Below are 14864 nucleotides of genomic sequence, written 5' to 3' on the forward strand. Positions count from 1 at the left end.
TAAATGTGTATGTGGTATCTGAAGCTGCGTCTCCCGTGTGTGTGTGTGTGTGTGTGTGTGTGTGTGTGTGTGTGTGTGTGTGTGTGTGTGTGTGTGTGTGTGTGTGTGTGTGTGTGTGTGTGTCAGGAGAGGATGGCTGCACTGGAGATGCAGGCCAACCAGCTGGGCCTGCAGGCTGCGCAGGAATGCGAGAGGATGGCCAAGGACCGAACGCTGGCGCTGCAGATGCTCCAGAAGGTTGGTTCCAGCCGCACATAAAACAGACGAATCTTTCCAACACTCATCAACCCATCTGTCAGTCTCCCTCTCCAGGGTCACGGAAAGATCCCCTGGTTTATCCCCAAGATTTCCATTGTGTTTTATACATAGTAAAACAATCTACAAGCTCATCATTACTTCTGTAAGTGCTTATTACGTTTTGTTTTGTGCGCGTTTGCAGGAGAGAGAGCAGCTGTCGAGCATAGAGAAGCGCTATCATGACCTGACCGGAGGGAGAACTTTCCCAAAGCCCTCCAGCACCATGAAGGAGGTGAGACTCTTTTTATCAACACCACCTGTTCCCATTCTTCCACCACCTCTGTGTATTTATGGTCCTCTGCCTGTGTGTGTGTGTGTGTGTGTGTGTGTGTGTGTGTGTGTGTGTGTGTGTGTGTGTGTGAGTGTGTGTGTGTACACTGGTGGCTATCCAACAAAGGGCAAAGCGCATAACACTGACGTGTCTGACTTTTTAAAACCCCAACGCACTTTTGACACAGGAAGTGCTTCATATCAGCGAGCCTGACCTCGTAGAAGAGGTCTTTCCCCAGCCGCAGCCCCTCGGCCACCCTCCTGCGCCCTACTGTCAGAGCCTTTCCCCTCACATAAATCCTCTCAGGCCCCAGGAGGTAAACACTCTCACTTGCCACTGCTCGTGGGCCCTTAACAACTGATCTCAGACCAGGCTTTGGAGTTGTGTGGGGAAAACTTTTGGATTGAATGAATTGATCCCGGATCAGTTTTTAAAGGCCTGAAGTTCCCAAAGCGAAGCATGGTGTTTGATCAGTGTGAACTGCGAAGTTGTCTCATCAAAAACATCACAGCATGGTGTATGGTGGTGTGTCTGTTGTGGTAAAAGCAGTGGAGTTGCACTTCTGTTGTGGTTTTGACAAAGCTTTTCTTTTGTTCTGTTTTGGTTTTGGGTTGTTATTTCCAGTTGCAACGTAGCAAAAGATTTGTTATGTTTGTTTTGGCTAGAAGCCTTTCAGGCAGGATTGCGAGCTGCATGCATGCACATACTGCTTCTTGATTTGTCTGGCAAAGTCATCATCTTGACTGAGGCGTCTGAGTGTGTGTGTGTGTGTGTGTGTGTGTGTGTGTGTGTGTGTGTGTGTGTGTGTGTGTGTGTGTGTGTGTGTGTGTGTGTGTGTGTGTGTGTGTTCTCCTTTGTTTTTGCTCTCCATGTAAATTCTCCTCAGGGCATTTGCAATGGGGTTTGTCCTGCTAGTTCCTGTGCTGTGTTTTTTACATTGGTATCACTTTGATGTTGTGAATGCTCACATGTGTGTTGTGTTCATGCTTTGCCATTGCACTGAAAACTGAGTCTTGGACGTTGTGGTCATAAAAGAACACCGTAGAAAGTATTAATATTAATAATTACAATATAGTGTTAAATGAAGATGCCTAATCTATTTGTTGCACGTTGCACATCTATGCATATGTGTGTGAGTGTGTCTTTTGGGGTTGAGAGAGTGGCCTTTAATTTCCTCTCTTCCTTGTGTGTGTGTGTGTGTGTGTGTGTCCATGTCCATGTGATTTGGATGCTGTCAGGAGTATCTGAGGCTTTCTGATGTCTATAAGATGTATGGGGCCAGTTGTGTCCAGACCCACACTACCTCCTCTGCACCCCTAAGCTACTCCTCTGCTCTCCCTCTAATTCCAGACTCCCCTCGCGAGGTACTTGCTCTCTCTCTCTCTCTCTGTCGGTGCTTTTGTCTGTCAGCTGATTCCCTCACTTCATCTTCTCTCTCTCTATCTCTCAATCTATCTATCTGTCTATCTGTCTATCTATCTATCTATCTATCTATCTATCTATTTATCTATCTTTTTCATGCATTTTCATCTGTTGGATACACTTATTCCTTGTCTGATCCTGCTTCATTACTGTAAATGCTTTATTGACTGGACCTACAGTGTGGTCACTTTCCCCTTGACCAATGCTCCTTCTCTCCTCCCCACCTGCTTCTCCTGCTCCGGCCCTCCTCATCTGTCCATCCCGTATGTCTGCTCTCGCTGGCCTGTTTGGTTGGGGATCAGTACATTACTGTCGGTCAGTTAAACGAGCTCTACGGGATGCCTAAGGTGGACCCCTCCCCCACGTCTCCCATCCAGTCATTCCAACAGTTAGTCCCCGAGCCCCCTCCCACCAGCTACAGGTCGCTGTATGGCTCGTCCCGCTCTCTTGCGTCCGAGGTGAATACCTTTCGCTCTAGCATGGTAGTAGTGCTGACGTGTGATGTCCTCCATGCATGACTGTCGGATGTCCGTTGAGCGTCCGTAGTAGTCTTTGGTTAGATTCTGAGGAGGCATCAGGTCGATGAAGTTGAGACCAGTTGGCCTCGATTACTGTAAAACTGCATGCACCTGTTTTCCTTGTTTCGTTTTAGCTCTTTTTATCTTGTTTTGTTTTACTCATAATTTATACGTTATGCTTTAACTGTATCAGTGTTGTTTATGTGCATGGTGTGTGTGTGCATTAGGTTTGTTTAGATATTACAGTGAGTATGGTGTTCATTTAATCTTGTGTTAATGAACTGGATACATCTGGTAATATTTGCTTGAGAAATGGCTGATATCACTTCAACTCTTCCAATAACTTCTTTTCCTCCTTTTATTCTTCTCTCTGCTCCACTGTTCCTTTCTCTCCCTCCTCTCATCCTTTCCTCCTCTCTGCTTTGCCTGGCTACTCTGCTCCTGTAAAGAGCCAGCCTGAGCTGAGCCGGCCTCATGCCCCCAGGCTTGATTTAGAGCACTGGTACCAGGACTTAATGTCTGCTGGGGAGCCCAGCCAGCCATGCCCTCCCCCTCTACCGGCTAAGTCGCACTCCGGTCGCCGACCCATGCAGGTAAACACGCCATGTGAACACGCAGCTTTCTTCACACTGCTTGTCGCTCAACTGCTTGTTTTTTTTTTCTGTTGCTCTGTCCACTCCCACCTCTGGACGAATTACTTTTTTAATTTGATAAGCGAGGAGGCCATTTTGGTTGTCCCCGCTGAAATATCTGCGGTCAGTAGGCTGAAGAGGTTGACGTGGATTAATGGCGAAGGTGTCTCTCGGTTGGGATGTGTCCAAAGGACTGGACTGATGGTAGTTCCCTTCACAGGTGTACCGTGGCAAGATTGACGGAGAGGGGGGACAGATGACCCTCACACGGGGGAACACCAATGGGACAGCCACTCCTCCGCAGTCCAGGGCTGGCCTGCCGGGGAGGGAGACGCCAACAAAGGTGAAGCACTCCATCATCATGAATGTCCAGTCCAGTCCAGTCCATGAATGTCCATATTGTTTTCTCTTTGATACCACTCCCTATGCTCCACGGCGCCCCCTGTGGCTGCTGGATGTGCATTTGTCATGATTTGACCTCTCTGGTCTCTTCTCTGACTTCCTACAGATGCTCGGCCATTCCTCCAGCCTCTCCAAGGAGCTGTCGGAGCTCTCCCTCACCCATCTGGACCTGGAAACCAAAAGACAGCTGGCCATGCAAGGCAAAGGTGATTCTTTACAGAGACTTGACCACTCAAAGAGACTCATGTATCTCGTTGCTTCATTATGACTACAGAAAGAGACTGTGATGAGAATTAATTGCTGGGTCTCCATTTAGCTCATTCTATGCACATTCATGAAAGTTCAGCTAAAGAAAATGTGCATCTGCGTGTGTTTCTGTCCACTGTGTTCCGCAAATTAAAAACGGACATTCTCCTAATCGAGGGAAAAGTTTGGATCAGCTGTGGGATCAAAACATAAGGTCGTCTGGGCAACGTTTACAGTAAGATGTAGGTAAAAATGCAACAAATGCGAACATAATAAAATAAAATATAATAACATTTATATAGCACTTTTTAAGCACAAAGTGCTTTACAGACAAACAAATAAACAAAACAAAACAAAAACAAAAGTAATAACAATAATAATAATAATAATAATAATAATAATAAACATATGTGAACAAACTGTATACATTAAAGGGACACCAGGCAAGCCTGATGCTTTTTCTCTACGAAACTCCCCCTCGCTCGGTCTGAAGCTATTTTCCTTTTCTTTGCGTCTTCCGTCAAGGGTTTTCGCTGCTTCTTCGCCGGCTCTTCCATTATACACACGTTTGCAACAATCTCTAGCGTTTCGTTAGCCTGCCTCTGTGCTGTAAACTGATCCTGCTTCGGTCGGCGGGTAGGCTACACCGAACTTGCAAGTGGGATATTCTTTCTACAGGCAGTAGGGGCGGACGAGAGAGCCTTCATTCGCCCCGTAATGAGTCATTTAACCATATACCGACTTACGAAGATGATTAATTAACACGAAAACGTTGCCTGGTGTCCCTTTAACTTTAATCGCATTATAATTTATGCAAATCGAGAGTTAATCCACCCCCCCCCCCCCCCCCCCCCCCCCAGCAAATGGAATTTTTATACACATTAGAAGATTAAATGCAAATTTAAAGTGTCAGGATTTCTTATTTGAATGGTCAAAATGTGTATGAAAATGTTGAATGGAAACCCAGCTAATGCAAACAGGCTTTTTTTCAGCCAAGAAATATTTCAGTGTAGTTAGTACATTTACTGTGGATTCCAGATACTGTTCACTCACTCAGATACTGTGGTCAGGTGTCTGTGGTAATCTGGATGTATTGAAGACATTTATAACATTCGTATCTCTCTTTCTCTCTGTCTATCTCTCTCTCTGTGATCACAGGCCAGTCGCTGGATGAACAGAGGGGTCGTCCGGGGGAGCTGAAGCAGAGACCTGCAGTGGAGCTGCAGAACCACTGGGGGGCGCTGCAGGGCTCCCAATCTCAGCTCAACATGTCATTCCCCTCGTTTGGCAACAGCGGCGGCCCTGCCATGGTGCACCACTCCATCCTCCACCACCAGGCCCCGCCTCCCGGCGGAGAGCAGGCTTTTGACACCCTCAGCCTGGAGAGCTCCGACAGTGTGGAAACCAGCGTCTCCACGGGCAACAACTCTGCCTGTTCCCCGGAGAGGTGAGAGGAGACAGAGAAACTTTGAGACAGTTTCCATGGGAACATTCCGCTCTGCCCTGTTCCCCTGACAACGGGTCATCCTTGCTTGATCCTCCCCTTACATTTTTTTCTTCCCGCTTTTTTTCTTTTTTCTTTTGTCTTTTTCCTCATGACAGCAGGCAACCCTGCCTGTTACCATGACAACTTCTACAAACCAAAGACAAAAAGCTCACCTGTTCAAAGTTGTATTCTGCCCAGATGCACAACATGCCCTATTGTCACATTATATATTCCGCAACCACCGTGTCACTAGAGGTGCTCTGACAGTCATCAAGCTAGGAGAGAGATAGAGAGGGAGAGATAGATATAGAGAGAGGGAGAGAGAGATATATATATAGAGAGATACCTCTTGTTTTAAAGGCCAAGTGACAGTGGTGGACATGATATCACACTCACTAAGTGCACAGTATGAGTGTGTGTGTGTGTGTGAGAGAGAGAGAGACAGATTGAATGAGTGAGTGTGTGTGTGGTGTGTGTGAGTGAGTGAGTTTAACTTGTGTGTTGTTCCTGCGCAGTGGCATCGGCATGGCGGGCCTGAGGCTGGAGGAGATGGAGAAGATGCTGAAGGAGGCGCAGCAGGAGAAGGCCAGACTGGTGGAGAGCAGAGTACGTAACCACACACACGCACACACACACACATACACACGCACACACAGCCCGATCCCCCTACAAGGGATTAAGCCTAGGCCTGGACTAAAAAACAGCTTCAATGGAAATCTCCATTGAAAAAAGCCTTTAGTGTGAGACTAGGTGTTATCCACCGGGTCACATTGAAAATACGGGAAACCGTCTTCAACGCATTTTAGTCTGATTTACTGCATTTCTCATGTTATAAATGTTCATTGTGTATCTGCCATGGAGGAATCTGTAATCAACTTTCATGGCTACGTTTCTGATTTTAATATACTGTATAATCTAATCTGTAGTGCGAGTGTGAGTCTGTGTGTCTTTCTTCTGTTTTATATCCTTGAGGGCATTATTTCCTCTTAGACTCTTTGAATCTGAGGAACTCTGCCATGAACAGAGCTGTCACTCTGCTCAGCTGTCACGCTGCCTAAGCCTGTCACTCATTCACACACATGTGGGCTTCCATAGTGGCCTCTATAGCGTACTTCTTTCACCTTCAAGTGACAGAATCTCTATAGACATATTTTAACACACAAAAAAAATGTGGCCATCTCAACAAAGAATCTTTCACCATAACACGTCACTTAAAATATCTTAACTTGTTTTAGGTGTCAGGATCTCTATAACAACAACATATTTTAACTCATTCACTCTATAGCCGCTTCAAAATCTCTGCTCGCACTGTGTGAAATCAAAGAGCAAAGATTTGTTTGTGGATGAACCCAATTAGCCCAGTGTGTGTTTAGCTAATGTTCTGCCGACTGCCACCGACGTGGCCTCCTCCTCTGCCTCTCAGGAGAGGGAGGCGCAGGCTCGGCGCCAGATGCTCGAGGAGGAGCGCAGGAGGCGCGAGGAGGTGGAGAGGAGGCTGCAGGAGGAGACGGCGCACAGGCAGCGTCTGGTCGAGGAGGAGGTGAAGCTGAGGGAGAAACACTGCTCTCAGGTCAGTGGGTTAAAGAGGAGCGGCTCGTCTCGGGCCCCCTGTGGACATGCGCATGTCCCAGAATCTTAAATGAGAATTGCAGAAGTCGGTCTGTGTGTTTTTGTTGTTATTCTTTTTTTTTTTTTTTTTCATTTTCAACTTTTGGTCTGGGTCTGTCTTTGCTTGTGAAGTCGTTACCTATGTTTTACTGATAGTAAGTGTTACGAATTCATGTTCAGAACCGAAAAACTAGAAATGGGAAATGAACAAAAAGTCGGCGCCAAGGTTTTAGTCAACAGATGATATCGCGCCCTATCACAACTTAGCACCTTTTATTGTGTCGGAAGCCTCTTTTCTTCAAATTTGGTTCTGCTACTCTTAGATTGCCGAACATTTGTTACGCACAGCGAGTAAATGCATGACGCCCTCGAGGTGAAAGAAATGAAATGCTGAATAGAAAAACACAAAAACAAGGATGGAGAAAGAATTGGCTGGGAGAGAGATGTGAGAGGGAGTGGATTTGGAAGGATGGCAAGAGTGAGGGAATGCGGGAAGAAAAAGAGAAAAAAAAGAACTTGAAAGATGAAAGAAAGGCGTCCAGCGAGGCAGCCTACGAGGAGATAAAAAAGCAGGACACTGCTGTTTGCCCATCAGAAACCTCATTTGAATTATCCACAGTGAAGAATATATTTTTAATATTTCCCCAGTAGGTCTTAAAAAATTAAAGAGTCGAGGCAGCGGTGAAAAACATACATTCTGAGCTTTTATGGACAGAGCAGAGCCAAATATGGTCTGTTTTTGCACCAGCGCTTACTAGATACTGTACATGAAACAGAAACATACATTTTTAAACTACTTATACAGTAACATTTGTTTCATCACAAGTTGTAAATAAAGAGTAAAAGTAATATAATATAATATATACAGAATTATATAGAAATTCATTTGATCTCAATTAGTATAATGTAGGAAGCACTGTATTTTTTTCAAATGACAGTTATCAACAATTTTTTTCTTTCCAGGCTCGTCCGATGACCCGGTATCTGCCAATCAGAAAGGAGGAGTTTGACCTCCGCTCCCATGTGGAGTCGTCTGGCCACTGCGTGGACACCTGTCCTTATGTCATCGTGAGCGAAAAGATGTGCAAGGGGCATCTTGTTAAAATGGGCGGCAAGATCAAGTCCTGGAAGAAGCGCTGGTTTGTCTTCGATCGGCTGAAGAGAACCTTCTCCTATTACATAGGTGAGAAAAGCAGAAGCATTTGGCCGTTAGTCATGGCCTTCCACAGTAGGCGCTTTGAATTTGTTATTTGTTTTTGTTCTTGTCATTTGTTGTTGATAATTTGATTTTCCACTGGCAACATGACAGGATCCATCTATCCATCAAATCATACAATTTCCCATTTTTCTAATTCAAAAAAATGCGATAATGATAAAATAATTGAAATTGATAATGATAATGATTCAATTTGGTCATTTTGTCACTTTAACTAATTGCTTTACCCTTCTTTTCTTAGTGACTATTTCTTTATTTTGTTCTCAGTTGTAGGAATTACCAGAGACTGAATCTCACTTGATTGTCCAATACCATCTGTAAATAAGCTGCTCTTGAGAAGGGCTATTTAGATGTGAGAATTCTTTGACCCCTTTCTTTAGCAAGACAAGACAAAAAAAAAAGAAAGAAGGGGGCCGTGTGATTCGCCCTCTCATTCCTTTCACTTGCTTTCTTTCTCACTCTTTGCTTCAGAGTGTAGCCTTTTCACCCTCTCACTCCCCATGTTAGTAGTGATGATGATGATGAAACAAACTGCAATACTTTCTCCAACACGGAATTTATAAGGGGGGTGGGAGTTTTTACCCCTGGCTCAGTCGTGACTACCACAACCAGGCTCACAACTCCTCTTCTGAAAAAAAAAAAAAAAACAAAAAAAAAAAACAAGAACCCAATAAACAACAACACCCATTCCATTACTAAGCAAATTTAGATAATGAACAAAGACAGGATTGTAAAAACAAATGGAGAGGCCTCGGAAAGACGAGGGATGCGGCACATGCACTGAGACATTTTACCCCGGGCACAGTGTTTATAGTGAACCACCACTGGTGGAGTTAATGAATTTGAACAGATGAGCATTTTGCTTTGCGTTAAAGCAAGGCTAATGGAATGAAGGATATCAACAGAGAGCCGTGGTTTATGGTGTGGTTCCAGAGCCTTCAGTGCTTATATAAAAGTGATTTCCCATGAGTTCCACTTATTAGACATTTATATACAAGTGACCCATAATTATATTTTATAGTGATAATGTTTTCCTAATTGCATATTTTTAATTTAATTTTAATTTTATTGTATTATAATAATTAATCTTTTAATTGTTAATATGCACACAAATTACTCTGTGTTCATGTTCTCCATCAACAGACAAACATGAGACCAAGCTGAAGGGAGTCATCTACTTCCAGGCAATCGAGGAAGTTTACTATGATCATCTTCGTAGTGCTACCAAGGTACAACATGTGTCTCTTAATCAAGTGATTAGACTTAACAACCATGTCAACTTATTTAGCTGATTGTGTTAACATCTAGGAAAAACTAACACATTGAAATTGTTTATAAAATGACTTTCACCTCCTCCATGTGTTTCTCTCACTTACTCCCATTCTCTTAGAGCCCGAATCCTTCCCTGACGTTCTGCGTCAAGACTCACGACCGCCTCTACTTCATGGTGGCTCCCTCGGCTGAGGCCATGCGCATTTGGATGGACGTCATAGTGACCGGGGCCGAGGGCTACACGCAGTTTATGACCTGAGCGAGTTCAGTGCCCACGGAGGGTCGCTTAAGTGAAGAGCGAGAGAGAGTGGTCGGGTCTGGTCGGGCACCGCGGGGGCAGCACTGAGGGGACATGGGGAGTCTCCGATGCTCCCTCAGTCTGGCGCTCACACTCCCACCCTGTCTCAGCTGGTGTGGAAATGTGGGCATGGGCGCCACACACGCCACCAGCTGCTAAGACAAAAACAAAACTGCTAAGAGCTCGAAGAGATGCTCACTTTGTACTCATATAAAAGGAAATTACTTCTTTTTTTTTCATCGTAAGAAAGAATCATCGGGGAGATTCCTTTGTGTACTTACTGACTTGTATGATTTTTGTGCGTTAAAAACGTGTAGTCTGCATCTCCTGGAGTGTATTTCGTTGGTTGCATTTCACATTAATGCATGAATAAATGAATGGTGCTCGGATGCTGTCGGGGTGGCTGTCCCTTTCGCCACGCCACTGCCCAGCGGTCAGTTGAAGCAGTCTCCACACGTCCACTCACTCCGTTTAACAGGGAGGCTGAGTGGCGAATACTGAGGTAACTGTTCCCCTCGTGAATTCCTATTCACCCACATGTATTTGCCAGTTCATTTTTATAAGTTCTACACCAGCATTTTCACTTTACTGCCTTGGGATCTTTAAAGGGAGATTTTTATGTACAGATATTTCTGACTGTTTGCTGTAAATATGACCAATGAAACTTTTCCAAAGGTCTAAGATTAAGAAAAAGCTTTTCTTGCTATTTTTTATTTTATTTTAGTAACTGCAAACTTAGCTTGTAGACACCTTTTATATAGGTTTACAGGACATCCATAGGTTTATTATGAGTTCAAACCACCAGAGTTGACATGAACTGAAAGATAGCTGGGACAAGGCCTGTCCATGCTTAAGAGAGTATATTATGTCAACAAATTGCCCATTACCTTAGCATGTATAGAAATATTGAAAAGAGTAGATTTCATATTATGCTGCTCAGTTTTAAAAGAAAACATGAAGATTTATTTAAATCTGTTATTAGATTGTTTTTGATATAACAAAGAGACAAATAAGCTTTTATCATAATGTCATATACATTTCATATTTATGTTTGTACTCTGGTCCATCTCAAATTAAAATCTTTTCATTGCTTTTGTACATCTGAATGTAATGGTTTTATACTAGGGAAATACTTAAAATATTGTGATTCTTTAATATTACATTGTGGGTACACTATATGACTGCTTGGACCCTTCACATATATAGAGATGACATTGACGATCCATAATCTGCCGCACTAATCTGTCATATCCATTAGCCACATACTATACCATATACGGAAAAAATAGACTGATGACAAGATGCTGAGCACTACTGTGGTGATGACACGTGCCTTTCTTATACTTTTCATTATTTTGGCTTACGCTGTTTGCAAACAGGCCGAACACCAGTACTCTTGTTAATATACATGAGAAATATTGATTTTTTTATTTACATTGCAACATTTCCTCTTAATTCAATACATATAACAACTATATATGGACTTCTGTAGTTACTAACCATATACATGTCTGTTACTTTTCACTGGAAACAGATTATTATTGACATAAACCTCTGGGCCAAATAAAGAGTGTCATGAAAAGAGTCACCTGAATCTGTTTATTTAAATACTTTTCAACTCTTCTTTCATACTTGAATGATGAGAAGTGTTCAAAATGTGCGAAAGTGCCAAGAATCATAAATGAACCTTCGCTGGTGCTTAAATATCCACTAAGTGCACTTAGGTGGCAGGCAAGCCTATTTCCTCGGTACAGGTTTCATGAGTGACATGGATGCTCCCTCAGTCTGTCATACCAAGCCTCATTAATCTCATAAAAACATGTTGGGCATGCTTTTTGATAAAGACATCTCCATGCATACAGACACAGACACTCGCACGTAATGTGAATGTAGCCTACCTATTTTGATCCCCCTCTAGTTGGAAATGTACCTGTGCAGCACATTAGTAGTCAGACATCGCTTTTCATATACTTAGACGTGATGTTTTGACAGCTTTATACAATATTTATGATAATAAAAGGGGATTATTAACCCCCAGCCGCGTAAATAATTCTGCTGTTGCTCTTATCTCCAAGTTTAAAGGTGAGGCAGAGTGAGTGTAAGGACTTCCTATCAAGACGACGCTAATGGTGCTCTCTGTGCCGTGTGACGAGGATGATAAACAGAAAACAGTCCGCTTTGACATTTAAATCAGCCAAGCACCTCAGCAGAGAAAGTTAAATATGAATTTAAGATTGACACTTAGGTGTTCAATTATTCAGATAGAGGGCTTTAGATATCCTTTCGATTTTTTATGGCTGCTGCAACTGACAAAAGTGCTTAGCAGTAGTAGTTAAACGCATACAAGTGAGGCACCTGTTAAAACCATTCAGTTGTCTCCGTGTAGTTTAAATCTTCACACCAACAGACCTCGTTACACCAAACATAACGTTATTGTTGGCGTGATACAGGCGAAAATTAACTTTATAAAGTTCTACATAGCTTTGATAGTCCATGCCTGTCCCATTCCCAAAAAAATAACTGCAGTCCCACGCGTGTCCAGAAGATGACAGCCTTTGCCAAAATAGGTATCCTACTTCTCACAATGTAATTAATTTGTTTACATGGAATTCCCAAAGCCAGTAGTCTTTTCTGATTCGGAAACTTTCCGTATGTTATAATTACGCATCTTGGGCTATTTAAAACAATGTGCGCGATTTGTGAGACGCACAAGCGACAGCATTATATTCCATTTAGTAATTTAAAAAGTTATACAAACTCAGGATTATATTCCTAATTTCCATTATATCACAAGTCCACCAGTTATTCAAATTTCTCTTTGGATTTACAAATAACTTAATTATAGTTAAGTACAGTATTAAACAGACTGATGTCGTTGACTTTTAGGACAACAAATGGCCAATGTCTTCGGGGACGCATGATCCTAACTCCACCACGTGTATAGTAGACATGCGTAAATACATAACCTATACTGATGCCTCATTTTCCCAATCCCATTCTCAAAGCTTGTCTTGACAAATCTATGTTTGGAATGCAAGAAGCCCACTGTAAACACTTCGGAGTCTCAAAGGATGAGCAGCACAAATTGACTCACTCAAAGAAAACCAAACAGCTTTAAATCTGCTTTGTTCCCTCTAGAGACCTGTAAAATCACTCAGTATTCTGCATGCATAGAAGATTCACCGGGCTATTGTGCAGCTTTAGATTAACAGTTGATGGACATTTTACTGCTTATAAACAACAGTCTATACGTTTGGGTAAGGCAGCTAGGCCTATGTGTGGGCCAACCTACCAAATAAGCTTTTAAAGAAGGAAAAAAATCCCTGAAGTAGCATGATAAAGTAGGCTATCCTAATAAAGTACCAATCAAATAGGCTGTGTTAATATCTTAGTGTTATGTACAAGCAAGTAAGGAAGTTGGAAACAACAATGAATTCCAAGAGAGATGGTGATGAAATGGTGATGTAACTGTAACTAATGTAGGCTACCATACATGAACTTGGCATGCTGTTCTTGCTCTCTCCCCCCATCTATGTCTGTCTTTCTCCCTGTCGAGCATACACACACATGTGCGCGCGCCGGCAAAGACAAGAAACTCCCTGTTCGACTCGCAGATCAGAAACCCACAGACAACCTCACCACATCTAGAGAAGACAGTGAGCACAATGATTTAAGCTATGTGCACTAACATATGAATGAAAGATAGACATCACAGTAACATAAGGCCATTTTATCATTTTCATTAAGTACAGCAAGATAGTAATGAAAGCAGTGAAATCCAATATTAAACATAATAGGCCTACAACCAACAGGTGCTTAATTAACGGTTATACACACAGTGCAGGTTCCTCGAGGAACAATGAATATGGCAGCTGAAATAAATTGTGCTCATATTTCAGAATGATATTATTAAAGTCAAATTTAAGAGATGTTACACGGGGACTATGTTCAGGCACCATATGTGCCGTGCTGGTTTTCTCTCACGCTCTTTACAAACAGGGCGCCCCCATGGACCAATTAACGATGAGCGAGTAGGGATAGTCAGCGCTTTCCTGGGAGAGATTCCGGACTTCAACAACCATTATTATCGCACCCAGTCTCCGTTACGATCGCGGTCATGAAGATTGCATCAGGTCGCACTTCTGCAGTTCTTCGCCCGAACCGTCACATGAGTTGTATTACAGTAGCCTATCACATAGTAACTTCTGAAACGCTTTGATCCTCAAAGCAAAAGTATGCCTAGGTGGAAACAGAAGTTCATCTCATAGAGCCATAATGTAAATAATCCAATTTCCTATGGGGATATACACTCCAACCGGTGTAAATGCATAATCCATCAAAGCAGTTATTCTTACTGTAGAGGGACACGGGCCTGTTGTTGATCGTACTTGCTGCCTAATTTGTGCAAGAGTTAAATTTGTAAGGATAGAAGCAAAAGAAAAACAGTTCATATGTAATGACATGCATATTCCCTGTGGATATGATCATAAAACTGAAAGCTTGGCAAGATGATATTAGGTATAACTGGCTATGCGAGTTTTATTTCCATAAATCCTTGTGAGTGGTTGCTTATATTGAGGAAATCACTAGGCTGTATGAGCAACTTGATGGAGAGATACTGACAAGGTGGGCTGGTGTACTGAACCTATAAGCACAAAGTTATGAATTAAGTGTATTTATTCATATTTCAAACTAACAATTGGTTTAAAACAAAATAGCATCAGTGGCAACCCATTCCATCTACGTGGGCAAACATGGACCAGAGTGTGTGGTAGTGAAAGAGCAAGCATCGCAAATCCCATGGCAACAGCAACCAGAAAACATGTCTAAAATAGGGGGCAGTGTTCGCTATTACTATAGCAACAGGGAGACGGCTCCTTCAATCAGCTTTAGGATTTGCTGAAAGCGGAAAAACAAAGCGTGGTCTTTTGCATAACAGTTGATAAAATAAATTATTGCGCTATGGATAAGCACATAATAGTCTGATCCTGGTGATACTATCCTTTAATAAGCCATATTCTTACTTCTTTACAGACAATAGGTTCGCCTACTATTTTGCTATCATCATGCTATAAAGCAAACAAAGCAAGTTTTCATTGTGATCCATAGCATAGAAGGTCACAACCTACTAAACTATTCTGTCTAGACATTCCATCACCGCACACCAATGCACACTGTTGAATGAATGATAGGCCT

At 42.7% G+C, this 14864-nt stretch overlaps 2 protein-coding genes across 11 annotated transcripts in view; one reads left to right on the forward strand and one right to left on the reverse strand.

The window, feature by feature from the left end:
• phldb1a (pleckstrin homology-like domain, family B, member 1a) overlaps positions 1-11256 on the forward strand; it is a 44468-nt gene extending 33212 nt beyond the window's left edge. For 6 of the 10 annotated variants that reach the window (XM_042093111.1, XM_042093113.1, XM_042093112.1 and 3 more), the window contains 14 exons: positions 127-237; positions 440-529; positions 756-884; positions 1807-1932; positions 2293-2448; positions 2958-3101; positions 3361-3483; positions 3649-3748; positions 4947-5235; positions 5790-5880; positions 6698-6844; positions 7846-8065; positions 9242-9327; positions 9489-11256. In XM_042093111.1, the coding sequence (XP_041949045.1) occupies positions 127-237; positions 440-529; positions 756-884; positions 1807-1932; positions 2293-2448; positions 2958-3101; positions 3361-3483; positions 3649-3748; positions 4947-5235; positions 5790-5880; positions 6698-6844; positions 7846-8065; positions 9242-9327; positions 9489-9629 (1953 nt within the window). In that variant the 3' untranslated portion in view covers positions 9630-11256. The remainder of the gene's footprint in view (positions 1-126; positions 238-439; positions 530-755; positions 885-1806; positions 1933-2292; positions 2449-2957; positions 3102-3360; positions 3484-3648; positions 3749-4946; positions 5236-5789; positions 5881-6697; positions 6845-7845; positions 8066-9241; positions 9328-9488) is intronic. The other 4 variants (XM_042093119.1, XM_042093120.1, XM_042093115.1 and 1 more) reach the window with 3 other exon arrangements.
• Positions 7565-14864, reverse strand: part of stk36 (serine/threonine kinase 36 (fused homolog, Drosophila)) — a 31194-nt gene continuing 23894 nt past the window's right edge. Inside the window, exon 22 of the mRNA XM_042093121.1 lies at positions 7565-8054. The gene's annotated coding sequence lies outside the window, so the exon portion shown is untranslated. The remainder of the gene's footprint in view (positions 8055-14864) is intronic.

The sequence above is a fragment of the Alosa sapidissima genome, chromosome 5 (assembly GCF_018492685.1).
Source record: "Alosa sapidissima isolate fAloSap1 chromosome 5, fAloSap1.pri, whole genome shotgun sequence".
Taxonomy (NCBI): Eukaryota; Metazoa; Chordata; class Actinopteri; order Clupeiformes; family Clupeidae; genus Alosa; species Alosa sapidissima.